This window comes from Taurulus bubalis, assembly GCF_910589615.1.
Source record: "Taurulus bubalis genome assembly, chromosome: 11".
Taxonomy (NCBI): Eukaryota; Metazoa; Chordata; class Actinopteri; order Perciformes; family Cottidae; genus Taurulus; species Taurulus bubalis.
The window spans coordinates 13,741,829-13,765,030 of NC_136599.1; the positions used below are offsets into that span (position 1 = coordinate 13,741,829).

Below are 23,202 nucleotides of genomic sequence, written 5' to 3' on the forward strand. Positions count from 1 at the left end.
CAGCCGGCCCACAGATTTCGTCCCTTTGGAACTAAAGGTCAGTGTCAATGCATTCGATGCATGCTGCTTGCTTTCGATGTGAAGCAGAAAGTAACTGCCATTCATTCACTCTCATTTAATTGGTCACAGTTAGATAATCTACTTGCTGGCTTTATGATGCATAGCAGTGTCTTTAGACGACGCAACATTGCTGCTACACTTCCTGCTGCTTTGTGTTTGATACCGTTGCAAAAGTGTTCTAGCATCATTACGGTTTGTGGTACCTTCACAGGCATGCTCTAACCTGGAAGGGGAGTGTTACGTTTTTCCTGTTAAAGAGGAGCTGATGGAGTATAGGATCATGGTCACCACCCTAATAACCGCTGCAAGGTAGTAAATGACTGACGGTGCAGTTTGCTCACCTGCATGACACCATTAAAAAAGATTGCATTTCACTTTTGCACACTGCAGTATTTACGTTCTGTTTAAATTCTGTCATTCAAAATACTAACAGTCAAGTCCACAGATGAAATTCTGTGGGGGAAGAGTTTTCTACCACAAATGTTCCCTCCGCTCTCTGCAGGCTGGTCACAGGAGACATCCCTGATGGTCACTTCACTCACGTGTTTGTGGACGAGGCGGGACACGCCGTGGAGACTGAATGTTTAGTCCCATTGGCAGGTAGAAAAGAAACAGCAGAGTGTTTTCTGTAACTCTTTTGAACTTGCTTAATGTGTCGATGGATTTTTGTTCCAAGGCTGCTCAATAAATTTGACAGCCCTTTTCTTTTTATCTATCAGATTCTAATGCTCCTAAAGTCAAGGAAACCTTTTGTTCACAAGCTGAAACCATAGACCATTGTTACATGTTCTTACACTAGTTGGTTTTAGATTAATAATCAATCATTTTAATCAGTCATTAAAACTTTAATAACATTCATGCATGCATTCCTATATTGTTATAGGTTTTTGATGTTTTCACGAATAGGTTTGCCAACTACTTTAAGTCACTTACATTCATGTAAAAAAATAGAAAGATATTTATTGTTTCATCTTAATACATTTTTTTGTCCTCTTTTGTTTACTTGTTGTGACCAATTGTGTTGCAGCATAATTTCCACCATTGTTGATTGTACTTGTTTTGTACCTTTTTCTTGTGCCAAAAAAACACACACAACAAAACAAAGGGCTGCTGGATGCAGAGTCTGGTCAGGTGGTTCTGGCCGGAGACCCCAAGCAGCTCGGACCCATTCTCAGATCCCCTTTTGCGCTGAAATTTGGCATGGGTAAGTGCAGACACCCTCACATATACACTGTCTTGTTAATAACACTGTAGTTTGAATAAATGAGGATACATAGTTCTGCAACACTGTTTTTGATAGCTGACACACAGACTTACTCTTAACGTTGACTTGCTCTACTTGTGTGAGTTAAAGACTCTTCTATCTGCAGGAGTGTCCCTCTTGGAGCGCCTGATGAAGGATTTCTCTCTGTACCGGCAGGACGAGGGCGTGTTCAACAATCGCTTCGTCACCAAACTGCTGCGCAACTACAGGTTCGGTGCAAGAGATCGTTAGCGGCACTCCTTGAAAGAAAGGGCTTGAGTTTGATTTGATTTTGTGTGTCTGGTTCAGGTCTCATCCGGCCATTCTGAAGGTTCCCAACGAGCTCTTCTACGATGAAGAGCTGCAGTGTTGCGCTGATGAAATGATGCGCAACTCCTACTGCAGATGGGAATACCTCAAGAAGAAGGTAGTGCTTCTTTTTTTATTACTCATACTGTACAGACCGTGTGCAAACAGAAACGGACATTTAGCAAATGACCAGCAATATGCCTCAACCTCATGAATTAATATCTTTGTTATTCAATATGTAAAGGAGCCATTACATTGTAATTCTAGAGCTGAAACAATTAGTTTCTTAATCTATTAGTTGATTGACAGAAAATGAATTACCAGCTTTTAATAATTTTAGTCATTTTCTTTAGTGCCAGCATCTCCAACGTGAGGTTTGTAGATTTAATATCTTAATAAAAAGAATAAAACCCAAATTAAAATGAAATACTGTGTTCATTGTGAATGACAGATATTTCCATTTCTTCATTGCTAATTGTTATTGACAGTAGAGAGTTAAACTGATTTGTCAGCTCAGTATTCAAAAGAAGTTCTCCCTAAACATTTTCTTTTTAATGTGCATTTAATCAAATATAACGTATATCTCACATCTCTCTCAGGACTTCCCAGTGATCTTCAAAGGTGTGACCGGTATTGACGAGCGTGAGGCCAGCAGTCCTTCATTCTTCAACATAGCGGAGGTGGAGGTGCTCGTGGACTACGTGAGGAAACTGCTGCAGACACATGGCAAGAGGGGCCTGGGTACCATCTCACCCAGAGACATCGGCATCATCGCTCCCTACAGGAAACAGGTCGGAAATGACTCGACCCACAATTTATCCTATTGTTGTTGCAGATTACTTTAAGTCCAAATGAACACAGGTTGAAGTGGAACAATGTACATCCCCCCACCCCCGTGTCACATAGGTGCAAAAAATCCGCAAGGCCCTGAAAAAAGTGGAGAAAGACTTTAAATCTCTGGACATGAACTACCTAAAGGTAACACAATATTTCCCACTAAATAAATGTCAAATACACAGCAGAGGAAGTGTCTCAAGTGTGTTTACACACGTGTGTCAGGTTGGTTCGGTGGAGGAGTTCCAAGGTCAGGAGAGGAGAGTGATCCTGGTGTCGACAGTTCGGAGCAGCCCCAATCACGTGGAGATAGACAAACAGTTCAACCTCGGCTTTGTCAAGAACAAGAAGGTATGCAAAGCAAACACATGCACACATAAGAATCAGAATCAGTTACCGTTTATTGCCAGGAATGTTTACAAAAACGAGGAATTTTGCTAGGTGTACGTGCATGCTCTACATAGTCTACATACTGTGTATCAGGCACGTGCACAGATAGACCCCAAGTGGTGCTCAAGCACCTGCCCTTTTTTTTTTGCCCTGGAGGAGAAAAGTGCCCCTTCTCTTTCATCAATTCCCCCCAAATGTGTTTTGATATCTGACGGGGCAGATATTTGAGTTCTTTCGCCCCGCTCACAAGCCCCAGCCGCGTCCCTCCTCTCTCTCCCTCCTTCTCCTCCACTTAGTGCTCATGCAGTGCTGAGCGCCAGGCAGGTGCAGCTACTTCTGCTCTGACCCATCAGACAAACAGGTAATGACGGTGTTTGTGCAATCCCCCGACATTGTTTGGTGATAAATTAACCACAACATTAGCGCCGCTGAAAACATTACGTCGCAACTGGTCCGACGTTTCCTAAAAAAATAAAATCCGTGATTTCAAAGCCTTGTCCAGATGTTTACTGATGTTTGTCATGTTTAATGTCGCTCGTGGAGCCGTTTTCAGTCTTTCACGGGCCTTTGCAAAAAAACTGTGCTTATTTTTAAGGGAATTTTTAATGCAGCAGGGTGCCGTTTATTTAATTCCTGTCATATTCATGTAATGTGCTATAACTCTGTTACGTTGTTCATTCTGGTCACATGACATCTATTGCTTCTGTCCATCCGGTGAGAGGAATTCTCCTCTGTTGCTCTCTTGAAGGCTTCTTCCTTTTTTCCCTGTGAAAGGGTTTTTACTATCTTTATTTGGGAAGTTTTTCCTGATCTGATGTGAGGTCTCGGGACAGGGATGTGGGCAGGTAGAAAATCCACGGCCCACCACTGTACAGTTACAACCGGCCCTTTGAAGGCGACCATGATGCTGATGTGGCCACTGCTTCAATTTATCCAGAGCAGAGTTTTGATACGTTTTAAGTTAGAATATTTTTTGATTAAATTTGGTTATACAATATGGCCTTGTTTTGTCTGTTTTTGCCTGTTATTCATTTATTTATTCAATTTGATAATTTGAGTTAGTTTGTTAACAAAAATAAATATATACGTTGAAAATATCCTACCCTTTTTTTGATTTGAGCACCTGCCCCCCAAAATGTCTGCTGTGTATGTACGCACAAAACATGATTCTGACACGCTCTTTTCTTTTCCAGAGATTCAACGTGGCTGTGACTCGAGCTAAAGCCCTGCTAATTGTGGTGGGGAACCCCAGTGTGCTGAACACGGATCCTACCTGGGCTCGGTGTGTGTCACCTGACTGCTTCCGATTTCTGCTGTCAGCATATATTAACATTTCATTTTAAATTTCCAAAATTCAATACATTATTCTCTCCTTCCATGCTACACGTCTGCAGATTCATCCAGTACTGTCGGGATGAAGGAGGCTACGACGGTTATGAGCAGGTAGAGGAAGATGTGGACGTGGTGGAGAGACTTGCTGAACTCTACATCACCATTGATATCCAAGGTGACAGACACATCTTTGTTTTCATCGGCATCACCCCTCAAAATGAATATTTTTCAATAGATGTTAACATTGACCACTTTGCTTTCCTTCTGTGAATCTTTTCTATCCAGTGGAGACTGCAGAGAGCGCTGTTCAGCAGCATCTGGACCCCGAGTGGAGGAGCGACCTGTGAGGGAAATGAGCACAATCTTCCATCCTGATTCCTTTGGCATCGAGGTTTCAAGACCTTACATCATTAGTACAATTCTTCAAAAAAGGGCACATTTCTCATTTTTCACGAACAAATAAAGCATTCCAACAAACAGACCGTTTTAACGTCAGCTATATGAACTTGACCAAAGACCCTAAATGACAGGGAGCTGATTCCTATTTAGAGCAGTTCATCTTCAGCTACCTCATTGGACTGCCCCTTGACTTTAAAATGGCATTGTCCCCAGTTAGTCACACAAATGATTTCCAGACTTGATTTTTCATTTTTTGAAATAATTCATATTGTTCTTTAAATTTCTTTTTTTTTTTTACCAAAAGTGTCAGTCTTAGTGATTTAATTGATAGTTTTTAACTTTGCTCAATCACCATTGCTCTTTTAGAATCATCAATTGGTATGTATGTCCATGTGTCATATTTAAATCACCATTACAAAATAAAAAATGTAAATAAATGTTGACTATTAAAAATAATTGTGTGGTCCATTTTTGAACGGTTTTGCATTTTGTGAAACAAGCAATTTTAAAAACATAAAATATTCTGTCAAATTCCTTTTACTAATGAGAAAAATACACAAACAATGCTACAATATAAATGTAAATTAATCTAGAAGATTTAAACACATTTGGAACATTTTAAGTTTTGAATTTGCAAAGTCAGGTTACTTTAATAGAAAAGAAAGCTAAACCAAACAAGTTAAGATTACGTAGCATTTAAAAAATACTTTAATATCATGTTTGCCTCATCCAGACATTCAACACATCCCACTCCCGTTTGTAAAGCGTCATCACAATCTACATTTCTGTGTTTAAAAAAACGGACAGAGGCCCCGCGGCATCCATAAATTAGCCCAATCTGGCAACATTCTGATCTATGTGGATCTATGTGGATAAAAAGACCACGACAATTGTAACATTACATATACTTACATTCTTTCATGACAGTACCTGCTATGCAACATGTACTGCATGCATCTCTTTGCTTCATGATACAGAAACAATAACTGCATCAGAGCGCTGCCTCTAAAAAGATGGTGGCTTTATGATTATGTCACATAGTGATGATGACAATACACTTGGAGAAAATAATTATAACAATTGCGGTTGCTAGTACTGATGGTTGGCGCCGAATTTTTAACCACAATTCTGTTGCAATTCCTTGTTCTGTGAACAACACTTTCATGACGCATTGGTGCAGCTCTGAGCCCAAAAACACCACCAAATGATTGTCTATCAGCTGGCCCTACTTCAAGAGACTACACAAGAGACCGTACACTGGCCACACACACATATGCGCGTTATTTCAATCACATTTCAAGCTACGTCCCCTTGGGTGTAGTGTCAAATAAAATGCCTATTACACAACAACAAAGCCCTGATTTAAAATATTGACGCAAGCTATTGATCTGATGAGCCAAACTGAGGAGATATCACATTGGTAATGACAACATTTGAGCTGTCAACTGGAAATTTTATTGAAACTTTTATGCACAGAATAGAACTATAATCTGTCTGAATTGTACAGTGTGCATCCATTGTGTGTTGCAACCAGAAACCTGTAGATTCAGTACACAGTGATGCATAATGACTGTATACTGGATCTCATTTAATAGTACAGAGTTCAGACTGAAGACTTGTTTGGGAAGGCGTTGACGTCTGGGTAGAGGAAAGTCTGTCGGACTCAGAGCCAGTGTGAGCATGACTGAGCATTATGTCCATGACAATAGACCACTGTCTCCGGTGCCGGTTTAAGCTATCACCATGGAAGAGAAACACAGCAAAGTGCAGTTCACAAACTCTCCACACAAATAATCGCTGCTGCTTCAGTTTATGTAGATTTCAGTGGATGAATGCAGAGTGAACAAGCTCTAAATTTAGTCGTTAATGCCAGAAGAGACAGCTGAGGGAAATGGAGCTCTGCTGACTCAAAACATGGGGGGGAAAGGATTTTAAGGGTGTAAAATGAATAGTGGTGTGACATATGTGGAGCGTGACCTAAGCTGACTTATAAGGAGACAGTGGTACATGCAGGTTGAAGTGAAGCAGGGTTTCCATACTATTGAAGCACATCTTAAAACGGTCTTGCCATTCAGGAGGCATGTGACCCTCAAGAAGACAGACCCTTCTTTGTAAACATAACAGACATGATATGTTTGTAAATGCACATATAAATACAAACATACAATCATAGAGGGAAGGACAGGACCTTCACACTAGCAGGCTGATGCAGGGTGAAGGAAAACAGAGCAGCAAACAAACAGAAACAAAAGGTGTGTGAGTAGCAGAGGAAATAGAAATTAAAATAAAAGGCTGATTTGTTTTGCTTCTAAACAGGCGTGTCAGTCTTTCATATTCTCCTGTGGCATATCTGCATCTGTGAAGTAAGTATAGTCCACGGAAGCCATCGATTTAAGGTTTCTCTAGGTTTGCTCTGTGCCGTGCAAGATGGGAATCCTCCCTCGGGTGTCGATTGGCCAACAGACTCCGCCCCTTCACAGTAGCTGGCAGCCGCCCCTCTTCTTGCGCTTGCGGACCTGCAGTGCTGCTCTAGTGGCCATCTCAAACACCTCCCGCACGCCGTCCTTGGTCTTGGCGGAGCACTCCAGGTAGCCGAAGGCACTGATGCGGTTGGCCATGTCTCTGCCCTCCTCAGGCTTCACCGGCTCCTGGAGGGTTAATGTGAAGACGGAAGGTGTTCATTCAACAAGGTGAACAGTGATGTAGCATGTTTATGAAGCAAGTTTACTCAAGCACTGTATCTAAGTACAAATTCAAGGTATATTTCCCTTTCATTTAACTTTACTTGACTACATCACAGAGACAAATATTCCATTTTGTACATCCACTATACAGACGGGGAACATTTTACTAGACAATGAGTACTTTTTTACTTTTCAAACATAAAGTACATTTCGCTAATAATACTTGCATACTTTTATTTAAGTATGATTTGAATGCAGGTGTCTAAATGCAGGTGGTTCCGTATTTTTAATAATGTATTGCCAGTAACATAAAAGAATAGTCAGACACACACACCTGTTTCATCTTGGCCAGCTCCCTGCGTGTGTGTTCATCATTCCTCAGGTCCTTCTTGTTACCCACGAGAATTATGGGCACGTTGGGACAAAAGTGTTTCACTTCAGGCGTCCATTTCTCTGGAATGTTCTCTGCGACAATGAAAAATAAATAAATTTAAAGAAACAAGCAAAGTCACTCCACAGAAAATCCCTGACGTATTTCCCTACAAGGACAGTTGGGAGAGCTCGTGCCGTTTCCCCTTTGACTGGACAAACATAAAAATCAAGAGATCATGGAAAGCTGATACATGGTCGAGCATGTTAGTCAAAATCTGCGCTGTCTGGAGGGAGATGCCCTACTGTGATGGAGTAGGCAAGCCATCTGTGTCATAGTCCATATCAACAACACTGTGAAACAACTGAATTAAAAGGAATCTATTAAGTGGCAGTGTCTTAAGGTGAGTGACTTCATTCTCTGCTCAGGTAGGAATTACTCCAATTATTTATTCAAATTTCTATAGCTGAGAAACAGTCAGCTTTTCTGTTCTAATTTAGTCTATTCCACACTTTAGACATGACTAACTGTTAACTGTAAAGCTTGTCTTCACAGCTGCGGCAGGATTAATTACAACACCAATAATGTAATAATACTAATGAACAGAAGCCATCTAAATAAGCATTACATTTTCATAAAATGGATCATTAATTGCATTATGCGTAGAGGCAGTGGACAGGGAAATGTAATGTCAAACACATAAATAATCAAAAGAGGAAAACCTACAGAGAGGATGAGTGTGGATTTTACTGCACTGACAAGTCAGACAAAAATGTGGACATTTAAAAAGGAGCATTTGCCAAAATGCCTTCCTGCATCTGTAGGAAATATTATTTAACTTTTTTTTCAATGCAAATAGTTCAAATTATTTCCTAAATTGAGTATCAGAATGGCATGCAAGCTCTGCATTTTCTTTCCACCTTCTTTTTTTCTGGATTTAATCCAATATGCACTTTGTCTAGCTTCTTCGCGATTGCCTAAAAACTTAAATTCTGTATAAATGACTGAATAAACATAACCAGCTGCCTTGACTTGAGGTAGCATAACAAAGTAAATCATAAATCCATATCACTATTTTAATCAGGTTCCTTCTGTGTCAAGTCTCTTGGGTCACTGAAGCCACACTGCTACCAAAGAGTTTTCAACATTACCTTAATGGGACAACAATTTTCTGAAATGTTACTTGGTTTTGCTAAGTGGGTAAACAATTTATATGCAGCCTTACCTAAACTGTCGGGGCTATCTATGGAGAAGCACATGAGGATAACATCTGTGTCAGGGTAAGAGAGAGGCCTCAGCCTGTCATAGTCTTCCTGACCGGCTGTATCCCACAACGCCAACTCCACCTGAGAAAGAGGAGAAAAAAAACATTAGTGAAGCAAGTGGCAGCTAGCAAAGAGTGCTTAAGTAACATTATGAAGGTTGAATAATCCAAGTTCATCTACAGCAGGATGAAGAGTGGAAAGGAGAATATGGGCAACAAAAATAGAGGCAGAATAACTGAAAGGAAGAAAAAAAGAGGATATACGAATTTCTTTCATGCCTAAAAAGCAACTCCCCAGAGGTGGAGATTGTTCCCAAAGGATATTCTTAGGCTGTTAATCAAGCTGTTAGAAGTCCCAGCATGCCTGACCTGCTTTAGATAAAACAAATGCCCAGCAAAAAAAAAAATAAAATAATAATAATAATAATTTGCGCTCAGCAAGGTCTGTAGCACATGCTACAATACAACCCCAAACCACCACATATGTATGTCTTCTATACAGTAGCCTAGAAGTGTCATTGCATGAATACGTCATGTGGCTTTTATCTGTATCTCCTAAAGGGCTGTGGACCATTAGCTTTAACTGTAATCTAGACATAGATACAGCATGTTAGCAGTTACTCTGGACTTTACTGACTTTTGCTAACTAGACTGGCTGGCCACACTGCCCTCTGGCATTTTCCATAATATATGAGACGTTTGCCTGACATTGACCATGACAAACCTGTGTCCATTTCTGCTGCTTTTAAATTATTTTACCACTAGATGTCTCTCAGGAGTCAGACTCATCCATTTATTTTCCTTCCTTCCTATCTGAACTCCTCTTTTCAGCCTTTATCTTGGTTGTTGTAACCACAACTAAATATAATCAAATAATGATAGTAGAGGTCAGCTGTAAGTTGAACTGTGACACAAACTGACAATATGTCAATACACCAAATACTTTTTACTATACATGTCTCTACCCCAGTGGAGGGGCTTGGAGTACAGTCAACTTTGTATTATACCGCACAGGAAACAGGAACGGGAAATGGGAGATTAGTCATGATGCATGAGGGGATGGGTTTCTACACTGGGCAGGAAGGTGGCATTGATCCATTTCCTGTTGTTGGCTGGAGGTCTTCTGCTTTATAACAATGAAAAGACGCGATGATTTGCTTACAATACGCACTTATCCCCATCTGTCTTTATAGCCCATGGTTCTCAACCAAACAGGGCCACATTTTAAATCACTACAGCAGCAGTTTTAGTGACACATAAACCTGCCTGTTCTGAGGAATGTCTCGGATTATCAGTGGTGGATAAAGTACTCATCCTTTACTTTTAATGAAAAATCCTACTCAAGTGGAAACACAGAAGTATCACCAGCTAAATGTACTGTATCAGAAGTAAAAGTACTTGTTCTGCAGTAAAAGTACCCATGTGAACGTTGTTGTGTTATTATATATTAAATGATTAAGTTGTTAATACTGATTGCTGTTGTAGCTGGTTGAGGAGCAACTAGTTTTAGGTACTTTATATTATCACCAGAAAGTGACGTCCAGTGGTGTCCAACCTAAGGGGACCCTCCACCGTGTCAGAAGATAAATCTGTATTTCAGGTCATGAGATTATTTTCACTTTTCTCTAATCTTTGTTTCTTTGTTAATATAATGTGACCTCTTTTGGGCTTCAAACAGTTATTCAGATTAATCCCATTTGATACATTTAGAGGTAAAATGATTCTTTGGTGGTATTTCTATCATCTCAGACATCTGACATATGACAAGATGCCCGAACAAGACTGTTTGTAAGAGGTCACAAGTCAAATCAAAGCATATCTTGTGTTTTTTAGTGTTAATCTGAAAAGCAACTAGTCAGCTAAATGCAGTGGGAGTAGAAAGTACAATATGCCCCTCTGACAAAACAAGTATACTCAAAAGTTGACCTAAATACAGCACCTAGTTAGTTTCCAACAATGATTATTATTCATAATCATCTAACTAAAACAAATAAAAATGTACATTTAAAATATAAAGTACCTGTTTGCAATCAACTTCAATGTCAGCGATGTAGTTCTCAAACACAGTGGGCACGTAGACCTCTGGGAACTGGTCCTTACTGAAGACGATGAGCAGACAAGTCTTCCCACACGCTCCATCCCCAACAATCACCAACTTCTTCCTGATGGCTGCCATCTACAAACACAATACACGGTGGGTAAGTCTTTATGTTAGGAATTGAGAGATGCGTGAGAACTAAACAAACAATCAGTAAATTGGTGAGAAGCAAATCTCATTAAAGACAGGAGGGAGGTGAAACAATCCAACCAGAAATAGTAAAAGTGAGAGAACCAGGAGGAAAGAAAGATGATCGAAGTCTGTTTCAGAGCCGCACCCTCTTCCCTTTCCTGCACCGCGTCCTGTGTGCGAGGTGAGAAACAGAGTCAGACTGAGGGGTCAGCACTGGTCTAGAAAAGCAGTGGGAGGGAAGAGAGCAGGAGGAGAGCAGCAGCGTTTGTAATGCTGCAGTCTCACTGCTGCACACGTCAATTTAAACATTATCCTAAATGTGCCACTTCTATGGCCTGGTAATCTACAGCTCTTACTGGTTTTTGTTGACACCTATTGCACACAATCTTCCCTCATAATCTTTGCTTGCATCCCAGAAAGGTGTGTATACGAGAGTGAAATGTGGCTTGCCAGAGAAAGATATGGCGCGCGCGATCACTAGCATCTTTTAGCTTATCGTTTGGGTTTTAAGACCCGAAACTTTACTGTTTTTAATTTATTCTCACCGCTCTGTGTCATTTTTGGCTACAGCAGGCAGCTGCTTTTAGCAAAAAAGTACACTACCTGCCTAGCACCAAACGGCAAGAACATAGTGGAGCATTTAGCAGCTAAAGAGCCAGTTAGTGGAGCAAACTGAGCTAAAAAAGAGAGATGGATTGCTTTTACATAATCAGTTAGCCATAAACAACTAAAATGAAAACTAAATAAGGTTATTCTCTACGGGTGTGTGTGTAAATAAGCAACTGATTGCTGAGAGGTTTGCCGTATCAATTTAACAGGTGATGATTCAGTGTTGTGTTTACAGCTTGCTTTTGCTGCAAAGTAGCCAAAAAGTAATTTATTAGTAACCCATGAAAGCAAAACATCTACGTGCTTGTGTACTTCTTTCATCTTCATCATCATCATCATCATCATCTCTACAAACTCCAACAGGTATACTAGTAACTATAATGTGTCAAACAGTAATTTTGCGCTATGGAGTGGTAAACAGAGTTTTGCTGCACTTGAGCATATAAACAGTTGTTTCCCCTGAAAGTATCAGTGGGTTGGCTGGAAAGGTCTAGTTGATACCAAATATTTGTAGAAAATAAAGCCAATTAAATCCTTAAATGCTTACATGGTGGCTTCTCTACATAGAGTGACCAAAACATATATTTGTATCATGTCATTTATTGCATGAATTACATCTTTAGCTTTGTTAAAAAGCAAATTAAAAAGGAGACTGTAAGTCTAGGCGTTCGTGTTTGTTCAAGAAGGAAATGTGCATCTCCACATCCTTTATTTTGATTCGCCTCAACTACCATTTACACCACAATAATCAAAGACAATTTGCTTTTTCTCACACCTACATTAGAATCAGGCCAGTTTGTCTCTGGAGAACGCCACCTGTTCTACTCCATTCATCATACTGTCACTACCAGAGAGAAGGACGGACACACACACACACACACACACACACACACACACACACACACACACACACACACACACACACACACACACACACACACACACACACACACACACACACACACACACACACACACACACACACACACACACACGGTAAGCACCGTGCAGCCCCAGAACGCTTCTGAGATGTGTTAGTCCTGCAGATGTTGTGTCGTTACAAAATAATGCTGCTTAATGACGACAGCTCTCCTAGCATGCTGCCTACGGTGCCAAGGGCAACGCGCGGTGCTTAGTGGGGATAATGGCCCCTTACCTTTGCACTAATGTGTGTGCACACTGTGCCAGTACAAGGAAGGGAACAAGCACTTCTTTACAAAGCAAGCACTGATGTTAAAGCATGAAAATGTGGCATGAAACAATTACCTTTAACAGTAACCTTTTACTTTTACTTTAACCTTTTACTTTATGAACTATCCATTTTTGTGCTCTTCCGGCTGGTTCGCGAAACAACAGTCATTCTTTGTTGTTTGGGGAAGATCTGCAGGTGTTTAATGGACATTTATGTGCTCATTTGCCTTCCTCACTTCCTTTTAGTGAGTTCCTGGTATGACATAAACAGAGGCAGGAGAGAATATGAGCCCCAGGAAAGACATCTGGAATTCAACCATTTTGTAATTTTCTCTCATTCTCCCTCCTTGAGTTTCTCCCCTCAGGTCAGTTCAAATAAGTTTTAATAGCTCAAGGAGGAGTCCCACACAACTGGTCCTGCCTCGTCCTCAGTGTGGGATTGTTCATTTTAACAAGAGTCTGCACTGTGTGTGAGGATTCATAGAAAGCAGACACCCATATAACAGAGTGGAGGTTGTACGATTTAACGTAGTTAAAACTAAGGACTCTATCTATGGTAGTAAATCTAAAAATGATCCCTTAATGTTATAAACTATATTAATATAAGTGCTACATAAACCTCATGAAAACAAATTCAAACCACCAAACAACATCATCCCTAAGTACGCAGCTATTCATTGTTCTACCATTTGCTTTTGTATTATATTCAACAATCAATAATTAAGTGTGGCCCTGATTTTATGTTGCAATAAGTCGGCCTCAGTGTTTGGGGGAAAATTGTTTTAAGAGAAGAAAAAAAACAGTCCAAATACACTCATTAATAATTAAAATGAAGATCTGTGTAGTGTTAAAATCACTTGTAAAAGCAGCAGTGAATTTAATAGACCAACCAGCCACATTACCGCTGCATTATTCTCTCTGATACGAAAAACAATAAGAACCCCAAAATGAACTGAAGCCATTTTCTGAGTGGTGAGCCATAATCTAGAGACATTCCGTACTTGCGCGCGCGCGCGCGCACACACACACACACACACACACACACACACACACACACACACACACACACACACACACACACACACACACACACACACACACACACACACACCTCGAAGAGAAAGGTCATATAACCTATAAGTGTGTTCACACGTTTTTCAGGATGAATTTTCAGTGGAATGTTGCAGGTGAACCACACCTTTAAAATGCTGCCAATTGTTGACAGCTGCATCTGACTCTCAGCATTTTGTTCTTGCGTTAGAAGCTGTCCAACTTGGTGCTACCTACGATGAGACACTTCTCTCGTCACAGGCCCTCATCACCTGCCTCAGGCCACATTCAGAACAACTTTAGCAAAACAGCCTCTCATTCAGTCAATGAGGCCAGCAAAAAAGTTGAATCTGGCTCAACTTTTGCTGCAGCGCAACATGATGTAATCTGACAAGGCACGGCTGCGTGACCGATTAAATACATCCAAGCACAAATTCCTAGTGGATTAATATGCAAGATGAACAGCATATTTCTACTTTTCACCTCGTGATGAAGTTGTAAAATCCTGTCTCAGAGTATTATAAACTTGTGCTGCATTTTGGCACCTGAGAACCCTTCAAACTCATGACTCAAGTTAACTCGCTGCATCGTATTTCATGTCTCATCGGCTGAACATTGCCGAAGGTCAAACCTGGTGGAGGTAAGGTCATGATATGTAGATGTCTCGAAAGCTACAATAACTGGTGGAGGTCAAGAGGAGATGATGAATAGAGCCACCATACCCCATATCTGCCCCAGGTGAAATATATTACAAGAAATTACAGAATAAGGACAGAGAAAGGTAGAATGTCCCCCTGATTTATTTTTCCTTGGAATGTGCCAGCACACCCCCTGTCAAATTTACACTAACTGTATACTTGCAGGTGATGTTTGAACAGAGAGTCTGAGTTGTTACAGACAACTATAACCTGAGTGTTAACAGTTCAGGTATTGACACACTGATGGGTCAAAAGAAGGAAAAGGCATTCCACCTGAATAATAATAATGGATCACTGAAAGCTTACAATCAAACCCTGTCTGACTGTGTACAAATGTGGGAGGGCGTAAGCTTTGAGGAATGTCTCACCCACTTTCAACACCCCTCACCCCTTTCTTCTAAACACACAACATCTCTCCGTCCACCAGTATTGCTACCGTATTCTCCTGGTTGAAATGTTGAGGAATAGATTATACATGAAGACCAGCATGGAGAACAAACATGGGGACGAACTGCAACAACTACACATTCACAAAACACTGTAACGGGTGGAGCAACTTCTCTCCACCTGATTTAAGTGTTGGTTTTGCTTGAAGACTGCGTTTCAGGGCAGTGTTTTGAACATACTGGGCACGGAGAGGCTGTCTGAATCTTTCCCGAACCGTTCTGCCATAACAGATTTACACTGACAACCAAATTACACAAAGGATAGGAATATTTTCGAAACATTAGGAGCTGAAACTATTAATAATTGATAAATACAATATTAGTAATTAAGCATAATGTTAAATCAGAAATGTACCCTCACAACAACAACAAAAATACTGGTATACAGATGTGAGTAATGATGTGAATAATTACTGGTTTGCTTTTCCTTTAAACTGAAAATGTGTGGGTTTGGTCAGCCTAAAAAAATCCATTTGAATATGTTGACTTTTTCACGATTTTCTGACGCTGTGAGGCCACTTGAGAACAGAATGGGGAATGCATTACATACAGCGCAGGAAACAAGCGCCATGCACAGTCGGTATGCTTGTACTGCGTACAGTCCTTGCAGACGACAAAGTGTACGTCATGCTGACCTCACCAGAATTCAGACAGGACGCGGTGTGTGTCGCTCCAAAAGGAAATTTAGGCACAGGCAAGAAAGAAGGAAAACGAGTATTGAAAAAGTTTCAATTCAGAATTGATGCCTCATCTGATCAAGTACATCAATTGAGATCAGATTTAAAGCATCTCTCTCTGGAGCAACAACAGGCTTTATAGAACTTTTTTCACACATGCAGTACTACTCTCCTGTGATACCTGCAACAGAGTGATGCGTAAAATCAGTGGAGGACCCGTTTATGGAGGTGCCAAATATACTTTGTTAATGAAGAGCTATTTAGTTGACTAACTATTCAAATTGCTTTATTGATTTCAATGTAAACTTACTTAAGGCAAAGTTTGCTTTGTGGAGTCCCTTACAATGTAGGGAAATATGAATGTTATTCAAAATACATAGACGATCAAACTCATGCACAGGCACACACCTACACACCTTTTGCTTGAGGTTGGATTAGAAAAAATCCTCGGCGAGAAGTTGAAACAAAGCTCATATTATGAAGGTTGAATCAAACTTGAGCCCAGAAGTGGATGCTCAGAATCTGGGCCGGGGAGGCAGCTAAAGTCAGAGAACCTAGCTGGAGCTTGAAATAGGACAGAGCCATTGAGACTACCCCGACCCAATTCATCACAGAGCACAGCTCAAAGCAGAGGATGAAAAAGGGAAATAGCACACAGAATTATCCTTTCATCCGCCCCCGAGTTTCGCTTGCGGTACAGACAGAAAGTCGGAAAGATGGAAGGAAGGAGAGGCGTGGTGGTCGAACATCAGCATGTTATACACAAGTAACAGATATAGAGAAACCTAAAACATACCAAAGTCTTTGATTAATATTCAAGGAGTACAAAATAAATACATGGATGAATTAGACATGGTGTGGATAGGGGACAGAGCTAATCAGGACATGGTTAGAAATCATTAACGTGTTTCCGTTTTCGAAGCCCTGCTTTTTACTCTCATCATTTGTTCCTGTACCTCCCTCCCTTCTACTCATCCTCCTCCAGTCTCTTGTTCTCACTCTGTTCTTGTCTCATCCTTTTCTCTCTCTCTCTCTCTCTCTCTCTCTCTCTCTCTCTCTCTTTCTCTCTCTCTCTCTCCCCCTCTCTCTTCCTGTGTTGCAGTGTGATGTCACCATCAGGGAGCTAATGCTCTGTATCCTTAGGGTTCTGCATTATTCCTATCTGACTCTCAAACACAGCACAAATGAAAGCCAAAGCATGAACGCAGCCTAGATGGAGCCGCCCGCACCCAACACCACGACAGTTTCTCACCCGTCCAGTCCATCTGTGCCTTAAGCTATGTGTAGCGTTACAGCAGTTAGGTTTGAGATCCAATAGACAATCATTTCCCAACCACTTCACATCTCTTATCTTAATAGGTTAACCCTTCAACTTTGACTGCCACTAAATGCTAAAATAACTGCAACACAAAGATGTCTAATCACCTTTTCTTGGCTGACAAGGCAGAAACACTACAGCTTTAAATGTTCAGAGCCTGTACCTACAACATTCGGACACATTCAATGAATAGCTGTAGCCTACTAACTTGCTCCAAATACTGAAGGTCCCCTCTCAGAACTACTAGGTTGATCTGATTACTATCAAATATCGATATGATGTGGATAAAGGTTTAACGGGGAGATTCTCAAAGTAACTTAAACTGGATTATTTCGGAGGAGAAGAGTCGCCGCTCTGTGTTTGTGTAGTTCAGAAGAGATCAACACAGTCATCATACAGTGACAGAGATATGTGGCCAGCTGCAGAGAGCACATTAACCAAAAAACCGCCAATCTTTTCAGTGCTCCAGATGATTAACAGTCGGCGATTAAAAATGAAGCCTGCTGCCTATATGATTTCCATTACTCTTTGCTAATAAAAAAGTGAGGCGCGATAAGAGATTTCACAAGAGATTTGTGAGCATCTCTCAGCTCAACTAATCCAAGTATTTTCTCAGAAGAAATGGTTGGATTTCCAAACGGCCCCTTTAGGAACTTCCTGAAACTGCAAGCACAAAGCAAAAGGCCTTCGAACAAGATTTATTTTTCCCCAAGTGGATTTTCTCATCTGCTTACGGTCTCTCCATGATACATCCAGAAGCCTACAGACACACGTTTCCATGCCGACATGTTTACCAGCCAGTTGGATGCAGGGTAGGAAATTTACATATTTTTTAGGGGGCAATTTTTGCCCCCACCAACTGAAATCCAGGGGCATTTCAATAAAAATTGGGGGCATTTTTTGAAACGTGTGAAATAACAATTTAACCTTTGTTCAAAAATAATAAATATACTTATTTAGGCTTACAGTATATGAGCAACTGTCATCAAATGGCAACAATAAGACTATTAGGCAGTAGTCTACAGGTTCTAAGTGTTTTCTTAGATTTTTTGAACAAAAGAACAAACAGAAAACATAAATCAGACAATCAATTGTATTCTTATTTCTTTGTGGTAATTCATTGTTATTACATTTTTTTAAACAACTATTAACAATTTAAAACTTTTTTCTTTATTTTTTTACAATTCAAAACCTTAATCACAATCACAATCACGTTGTACCTACTAGGGGTGGGAATCACCAGAGGTCCCACGATTCTATTTTATACTGCGATATATTGAGTATTGCGATTTATTCCCTTTTTTCCACCGCAAATTGTCCCCAAAGGAAAACTCCGTCAACATATTGTATCTGAGAAGATCAAGTTTCATCTCACTTCAATCATTTCTATTGCAGCAAAACCAACATGTCATCAATGTTGTCATTGAGCTGGATGCGCCAAAGAGGGTGCGGGGCTTATCTCCGTGCAGTTTCCATGTTCGCCTTCCACCATGGAAATAACCACTCTTTCTGCTTTATACTTGTTGTGGAAATCCCCAAAACATTGGAACGCCAAACACCCAAGTGTCTGGGTTTATAATATTATCCGTAGCCACACAGCTCGGTGGATTTCACACGAGGAAGTGTGTCTGAATGACGGCCGCTTCCAGCCCTGCTAGAGGACCCGTAGCCAGTTTGATGCTTTTTCTAAAGTCTTTGAGCAACGGTGTGTCGCGCATGTTGTCCTGTATGTTGCGCAACAGCTGTGCCGCAGCGGTCGCTACGTGACGGGAAGTCAAGACGGTTGATTTAAACGCGGACGGCGTATTTCTAAGTTCATTAAATTATCATAATTATTAGAGGACATTATGGGGGCATTTTTTGCCCCTCTCCTAGTGATATCAGGGGCAAAATTATATTTCTTAGGGGCGGTTTTGCCCTTTTCCCTCGTGTATTTCCGACGCTGGTCGGATGACTCAAAAACAGATACAAGCCTAAACTCAGCATTTTCTTGTGCATTCTGCACTGAAATTCACTTTCAGTATGATACTGGCCTCCTTAAAAAATACTGTTGATGTAACGTTGCCCTGACAAATCTAAGACATGATCGGGTGGAACATTGTGTTTGAGCACCTCAACTGATAAGCACCTACGGCCTTAAAATACACAAACCAGCGTGAGCTGGAAGGATGGAATAACGGCCATCTGGGCAATCCCCTTCTGTCCAAGCACCACTTCCTTGGGAGAACTTCCTGCGTTGCCATCCCTAAGGCTCGGGTTGGCTTGTACAACAGGCGAAAAGTAAAACACTATTAGGCCAGTGGTAGAGAGCAATCCAAGGGGAACACAATGAGGTGAAGCACCAGGGTGAAATGGCCTCTGGAGATGCTGACATATTTAGAGCTTTTGATCCATAATTGTTCTCCATGAAGGCTTTTGCGCTGACCTACTGAGCTGTCATCTGACATGACCTCCATATGACAGGAAAAGAATAAGAGTGCACATGCTAGAGATGTCAAGTCTGTCACTATGACACACCATCTCATATTTTAATTAGAAGTTTAGGTCATTTGTATGGATGTCCCAATCAAATTTTTTTGGCAAAAATATAGTCGAGTTTAATTTTAGAGTTACCTAAATGTTGAATAAATATATGACACATCTGACTTTCCACAAGCTACCTGATCCACTCACTCAGGGTCCTGATTGAAAACCATCTTAAATTATTGGTATGCTATGAGTGAAACATGTATGCACTTCATGCCAAGAAAACATGGCAAAAAATGTAATTAGTTGATGTTTTGATCACAGACATTCAACTTTGTCATTTCTCTAATTCCATTTTTGAAAGGGTTCCTCTGTGTGAGCGCTTTTTCTTTTACAAATATTAGTATTTTCAATACACCATCTACATGTATCTCTATTTGAAAATTATAACTCATACTTACAAGCCAAATACACCCCACTTCACACAGAGAGGCTCTGGATTACATCACTTGTTAGAGTGACAGTCAAAACCACACTGATTCTGCTGATGACAACCGCAGACATAAGTACTTCTGCTTTTGCATTAATGTAGTTAGTCTTGATTGGGGATTTCCACAACATTTCCTTCCACTGCATTGACACTGATTTGTGTGTGTGCATGTGTAACACTTCCACTTCTGACCACTACCTGCAAACAGCCTGGTCAGCTGTTTAGCTACAATTACATCATACTTTCTCCTGTAGAAGCCACACAAACACAAACATTTTGACATACAAGCATGCACACATCTATGCCAGGAAGATATATTTAAGGATTCTTCTTCTGGCTATGTGTCTGCCCTTGGACGTAGTAGTCCAGTCGATAGATTAGTTTTGCAGGGCTCAGATACCGGTGGTAGCCTCTTTATTATGGGGAACACGCCAAGACCATTACGGGAACAAGCCTGTGTGAGATACGAGGGTTCGCGCTACAGGAGCCGAGGAGCACAACAAGGGTGTGGTGACTCGGGAGAGAGGAATTTCCTCGGGACAGACAAATGTTTAAACAGAAATGTAAAATGGGCGAGAAAGACTTTTTAAGACACCACCAAAACAAAACCAAAAGGTCACTCGCTCGGTAACCTATAAGTATTATTGAAATTGTGCCTTCTAATACTTACTGTAAAATTATTAGAAAAAAAACATCCGATACCATCAACTCTTATTTACTGGCCAAACAGGTTTCCAAAGAGAAAGAGCTCGATACGTTTTTTTTTAATGTTTTACACAGCGAGTGAAGATCTGCTCTGCCTTCCTCCACAGCTGAAGTCCATATAATTATATGACGTAATAAAGCATAATGTGGGTAGAGACGGGGCTGGGTTTTGTGGCAGGAATGCTGATATGATCCGTATCGCCGACTGCAGAGGACAAACAGGTGTGTCCCACAGTTAATGATACTTTCCCCTTTATGACCTAAACGTCGAAACACGTCAGCCATTCCGCCGGGAAAAAAACAACTTCTAAACAAGTAACAGGTTTCAACTCGCCGAGCTTGCTGCTGGTGGCGTCTCGCGAAGCTACTTTTTCCGTCACACCTCAAACTCGCTTTCCTGACTTCCGCTTCGGCGCTTTCAAAAATTAAACGAGCGTAATAAAAGGTAAAAACAAACAAGTTCTTACCTTTCCCGGAGTGTGCTTTCAAATATCAAAGGCCTCCGTGTTCCCCTCCTCCTGTCTTCCGTCTGCGAAGCAGCTGTAGAGTAAAACGGCCGAGAAGGAAACGATCAAACCGATACTCACAAGACCCTCCCATAACACCGCGTTCACTGTCCCCCGGACACTTCAGTTTGCCATTGTAATCATCTTGTTCGAAGAAATAATAATGTACATTACGTTTTAAGACGCACAATTAAAGAAGATCAACAGTAATGTGCAGTATTATATTGTTGTTCATATTGTCATGCTCTTTGCCAGCTTTCCCCTCAAATCCGTCACACTGAATATCACACCAGATCTCTATTGGCCAATGTGAGATGTATACACAGTGAATTAATAATGTACTATTTGCAATAATAATCAAATTAATTGCTGTGATTTGCACCTATATTTCTTAAATTTCCTTAAAAAGTATGACTCTGTAACTATATTTTCCGGAAGGATGTTATTAAGCAAATAAATTCTGCTTTGTGTCCCAATTCAATACTAAATATCTACTTTTTGATACAATGAGGTTTACACCGTGTACCAATTGTCACAGTGCACTATTGATGCTGATACTGAAATCAATCAACTGCGACTCTTGTCAAATTCAAATGTGAAACCATCAAAAATAGTGCAACATTTAACGCTAAAACTGGCTGAAGTAATACTCCTTCAGGTCCAATCTAGTTTTTCCTTTTTCTAATGAAATTCCAATATTTAATGGACTGTTAAACAGTGTTCGTGTGTCATTGACAGGCATGAATCAGAACAGTGTTTAAGAATTCCCGACTGTACCTGAATGCAGCACAATGTCTTCACTATTTAAGATTCCAGCATCTGCACGCTATTGGCTGAACGGATTTAACCGTTACAAGGCCCCGTCCCCTTTACGGTTAGAGAATAATGACATCATTGATATAAAGAGGTGGTCTGTCATTTAAATTGTCACCATTAGTTTGGTTTTCAGTTATCTCACAAACAATCTCAATGTTTCAATGTTCTCAATGTTTTTTTAATTGTTTTGTAAAATCTGAGATGAATGCTTCTGTTCTTATTGATTTTAATATTATTATTACGTTATATCCATGATTAAGATCATTAGTAATATTGTTCTTATTATATACTATCAGTATTATTATTCCTTTTTGTGTAAGGTAATGGACTTTAACAGGATTGCTTTTTTCACACAGTGCTCCAGGAAATCACACAACAGGGATTTAAACTTTTTGAGGTCAGAAGTTGATTCATCTTAGAGTGCAGTACACTGTAAAACATAACAGCTCTAGAGTAAGAAGAACATTTCATGGCATACAGTAGGCATACTATTAGCCCACAGTAGCCTAATAGAAACACTCACATGCTTATCAAGACAGAGTTCTTTTATAAGTCAGGAAGTTTTATTGTACCCAAAGAAAAACACCTAGCGGCATATTTCTAGTCTGCATTGGTTTTGCTTCTCGTGTGAAAAGAGAAAACAAAGACTTATTTGATGAGAGGCTTGAACCACAAGCCTTCACAACAAACTGAATGTATCTAACTCTCTGTATCTTGGCTCTTTGACAGTAATTCGGACAGTTCTCTGCAGTTTCCATGGAAATGCCCACATAGTTTAAAATAAAATTGTGCACAGTGGCACCTCCCAGTCCCATAGAAGACTGATGGTATTTTTGTAAGCTGAAAAAAAAGCTGTTCGGGAGGGGAAGCTGCTGTCTGATCTGTGCCGACCAGAGAAAGATGAGCGTTTGCAATGCAGCTGCAATTCAGAGAGCTTGCATACAACACCCCTATGCTCTGTATCGTTTTTCCTCAGTCCATAAACCTCCCTCTATTTGGGCACTATGTGCATCAGCTGATTCTGTAAATGTAGTGTTAGGGAATGTTAATATGTCCTGATCAGGGCACACAGTCATTTAAATGTTTTTAACGTTGAAATTTCAGGCTGAACGTTT

The 23,202-nt window shown here is 40.5% G+C and overlaps 2 protein-coding genes across 2 annotated transcripts; one reads left to right on the top strand and one right to left on the bottom strand.

The window, feature by feature from the left end:
• The first annotated feature begins 295 nt into the window (after window positions 1-295).
• On the top strand, window positions 296-4,942 carry LOC306743288 (putative helicase mov-10-B.1). Its single transcript, XM_079225793.1, has 11 exons — window positions 296-369; window positions 563-660; window positions 1,166-1,264; window positions 1,431-1,533; window positions 1,613-1,730; window positions 2,212-2,403; window positions 2,519-2,590; window positions 2,672-2,797; window positions 4,030-4,118; window positions 4,231-4,343; window positions 4,454-4,942. The coding sequence occupies exons 1-11, from the start codon at window positions 326-328 to the stop codon at window positions 4,513-4,515; spliced, it is 1,116 nt and encodes a 371-aa protein (XP_079081919.1). The 5' UTR covers window positions 296-325; the 3' UTR covers window positions 4,516-4,942.
• A 4-nt stretch (window positions 4,943-4,946) lies between these two features.
• LOC306743289 (rho-related GTP-binding protein RhoA-D) lies at window positions 4,947-21,308 on the bottom strand. Its single transcript, XM_079225794.1, has 5 exons — window positions 21,233-21,308; window positions 10,906-11,061; window positions 8,847-8,967; window positions 7,586-7,716; window positions 4,947-7,215 (listed from the first exon to the last, which is right to left on the bottom strand). The coding sequence occupies exons 2-5, from the start codon at window positions 11,059-11,061 to the stop codon at window positions 7,042-7,044; spliced, it is 582 nt and encodes a 193-aa protein (XP_079081920.1). The 5' UTR covers window positions 21,233-21,308; the 3' UTR covers window positions 4,947-7,041.
• Between the last annotated feature and the right edge of the window lie 1,894 nt (window positions 21,309-23,202).

Excerpts from the sequence above, each read along its gene's own strand:
- LOC306743288 (XM_079225793.1), top strand. The coding sequence starts at position 326 with ATGGAGTATAGGATCATGGTCACCACCCTAATAACCGCTGCAAG. Across the intron at positions 1,534-1,612 it reads AAACTGCTGCGCAACTACAG|GTCTCATCCGGCCATTCTGA; the intron begins GTTCGGTGCAAG and ends TGTCTGGTTCAG. Across the intron at positions 2,798-4,029 it reads GCTTTGTCAAGAACAAGAAG|AGATTCAACGTGGCTGTGAC; the intron begins GTATGCAAAGCA and ends TTTCTTTTCCAG.
- LOC306743289 (XM_079225794.1), bottom strand. The coding sequence starts at position 11,061 with ATGGCAGCCATCAGGAAGAAGTTGGTGATTGTTGGGGATGGAGCGTGT. Across the intron at positions 8,968-10,905 it reads TTGAAGTTGATTGCAAACAG|GTGGAGTTGGCGTTGTGGGA; the intron begins GTACTTTATATT and ends CCTCTTTCTCAG. Across the intron at positions 7,717-8,846 it reads AGATAGCCCCGACAGTTTAG|AGAACATTCCAGAGAAATGG; the intron begins GTAAGGCTGCAT and ends TCATTGTCGCAG.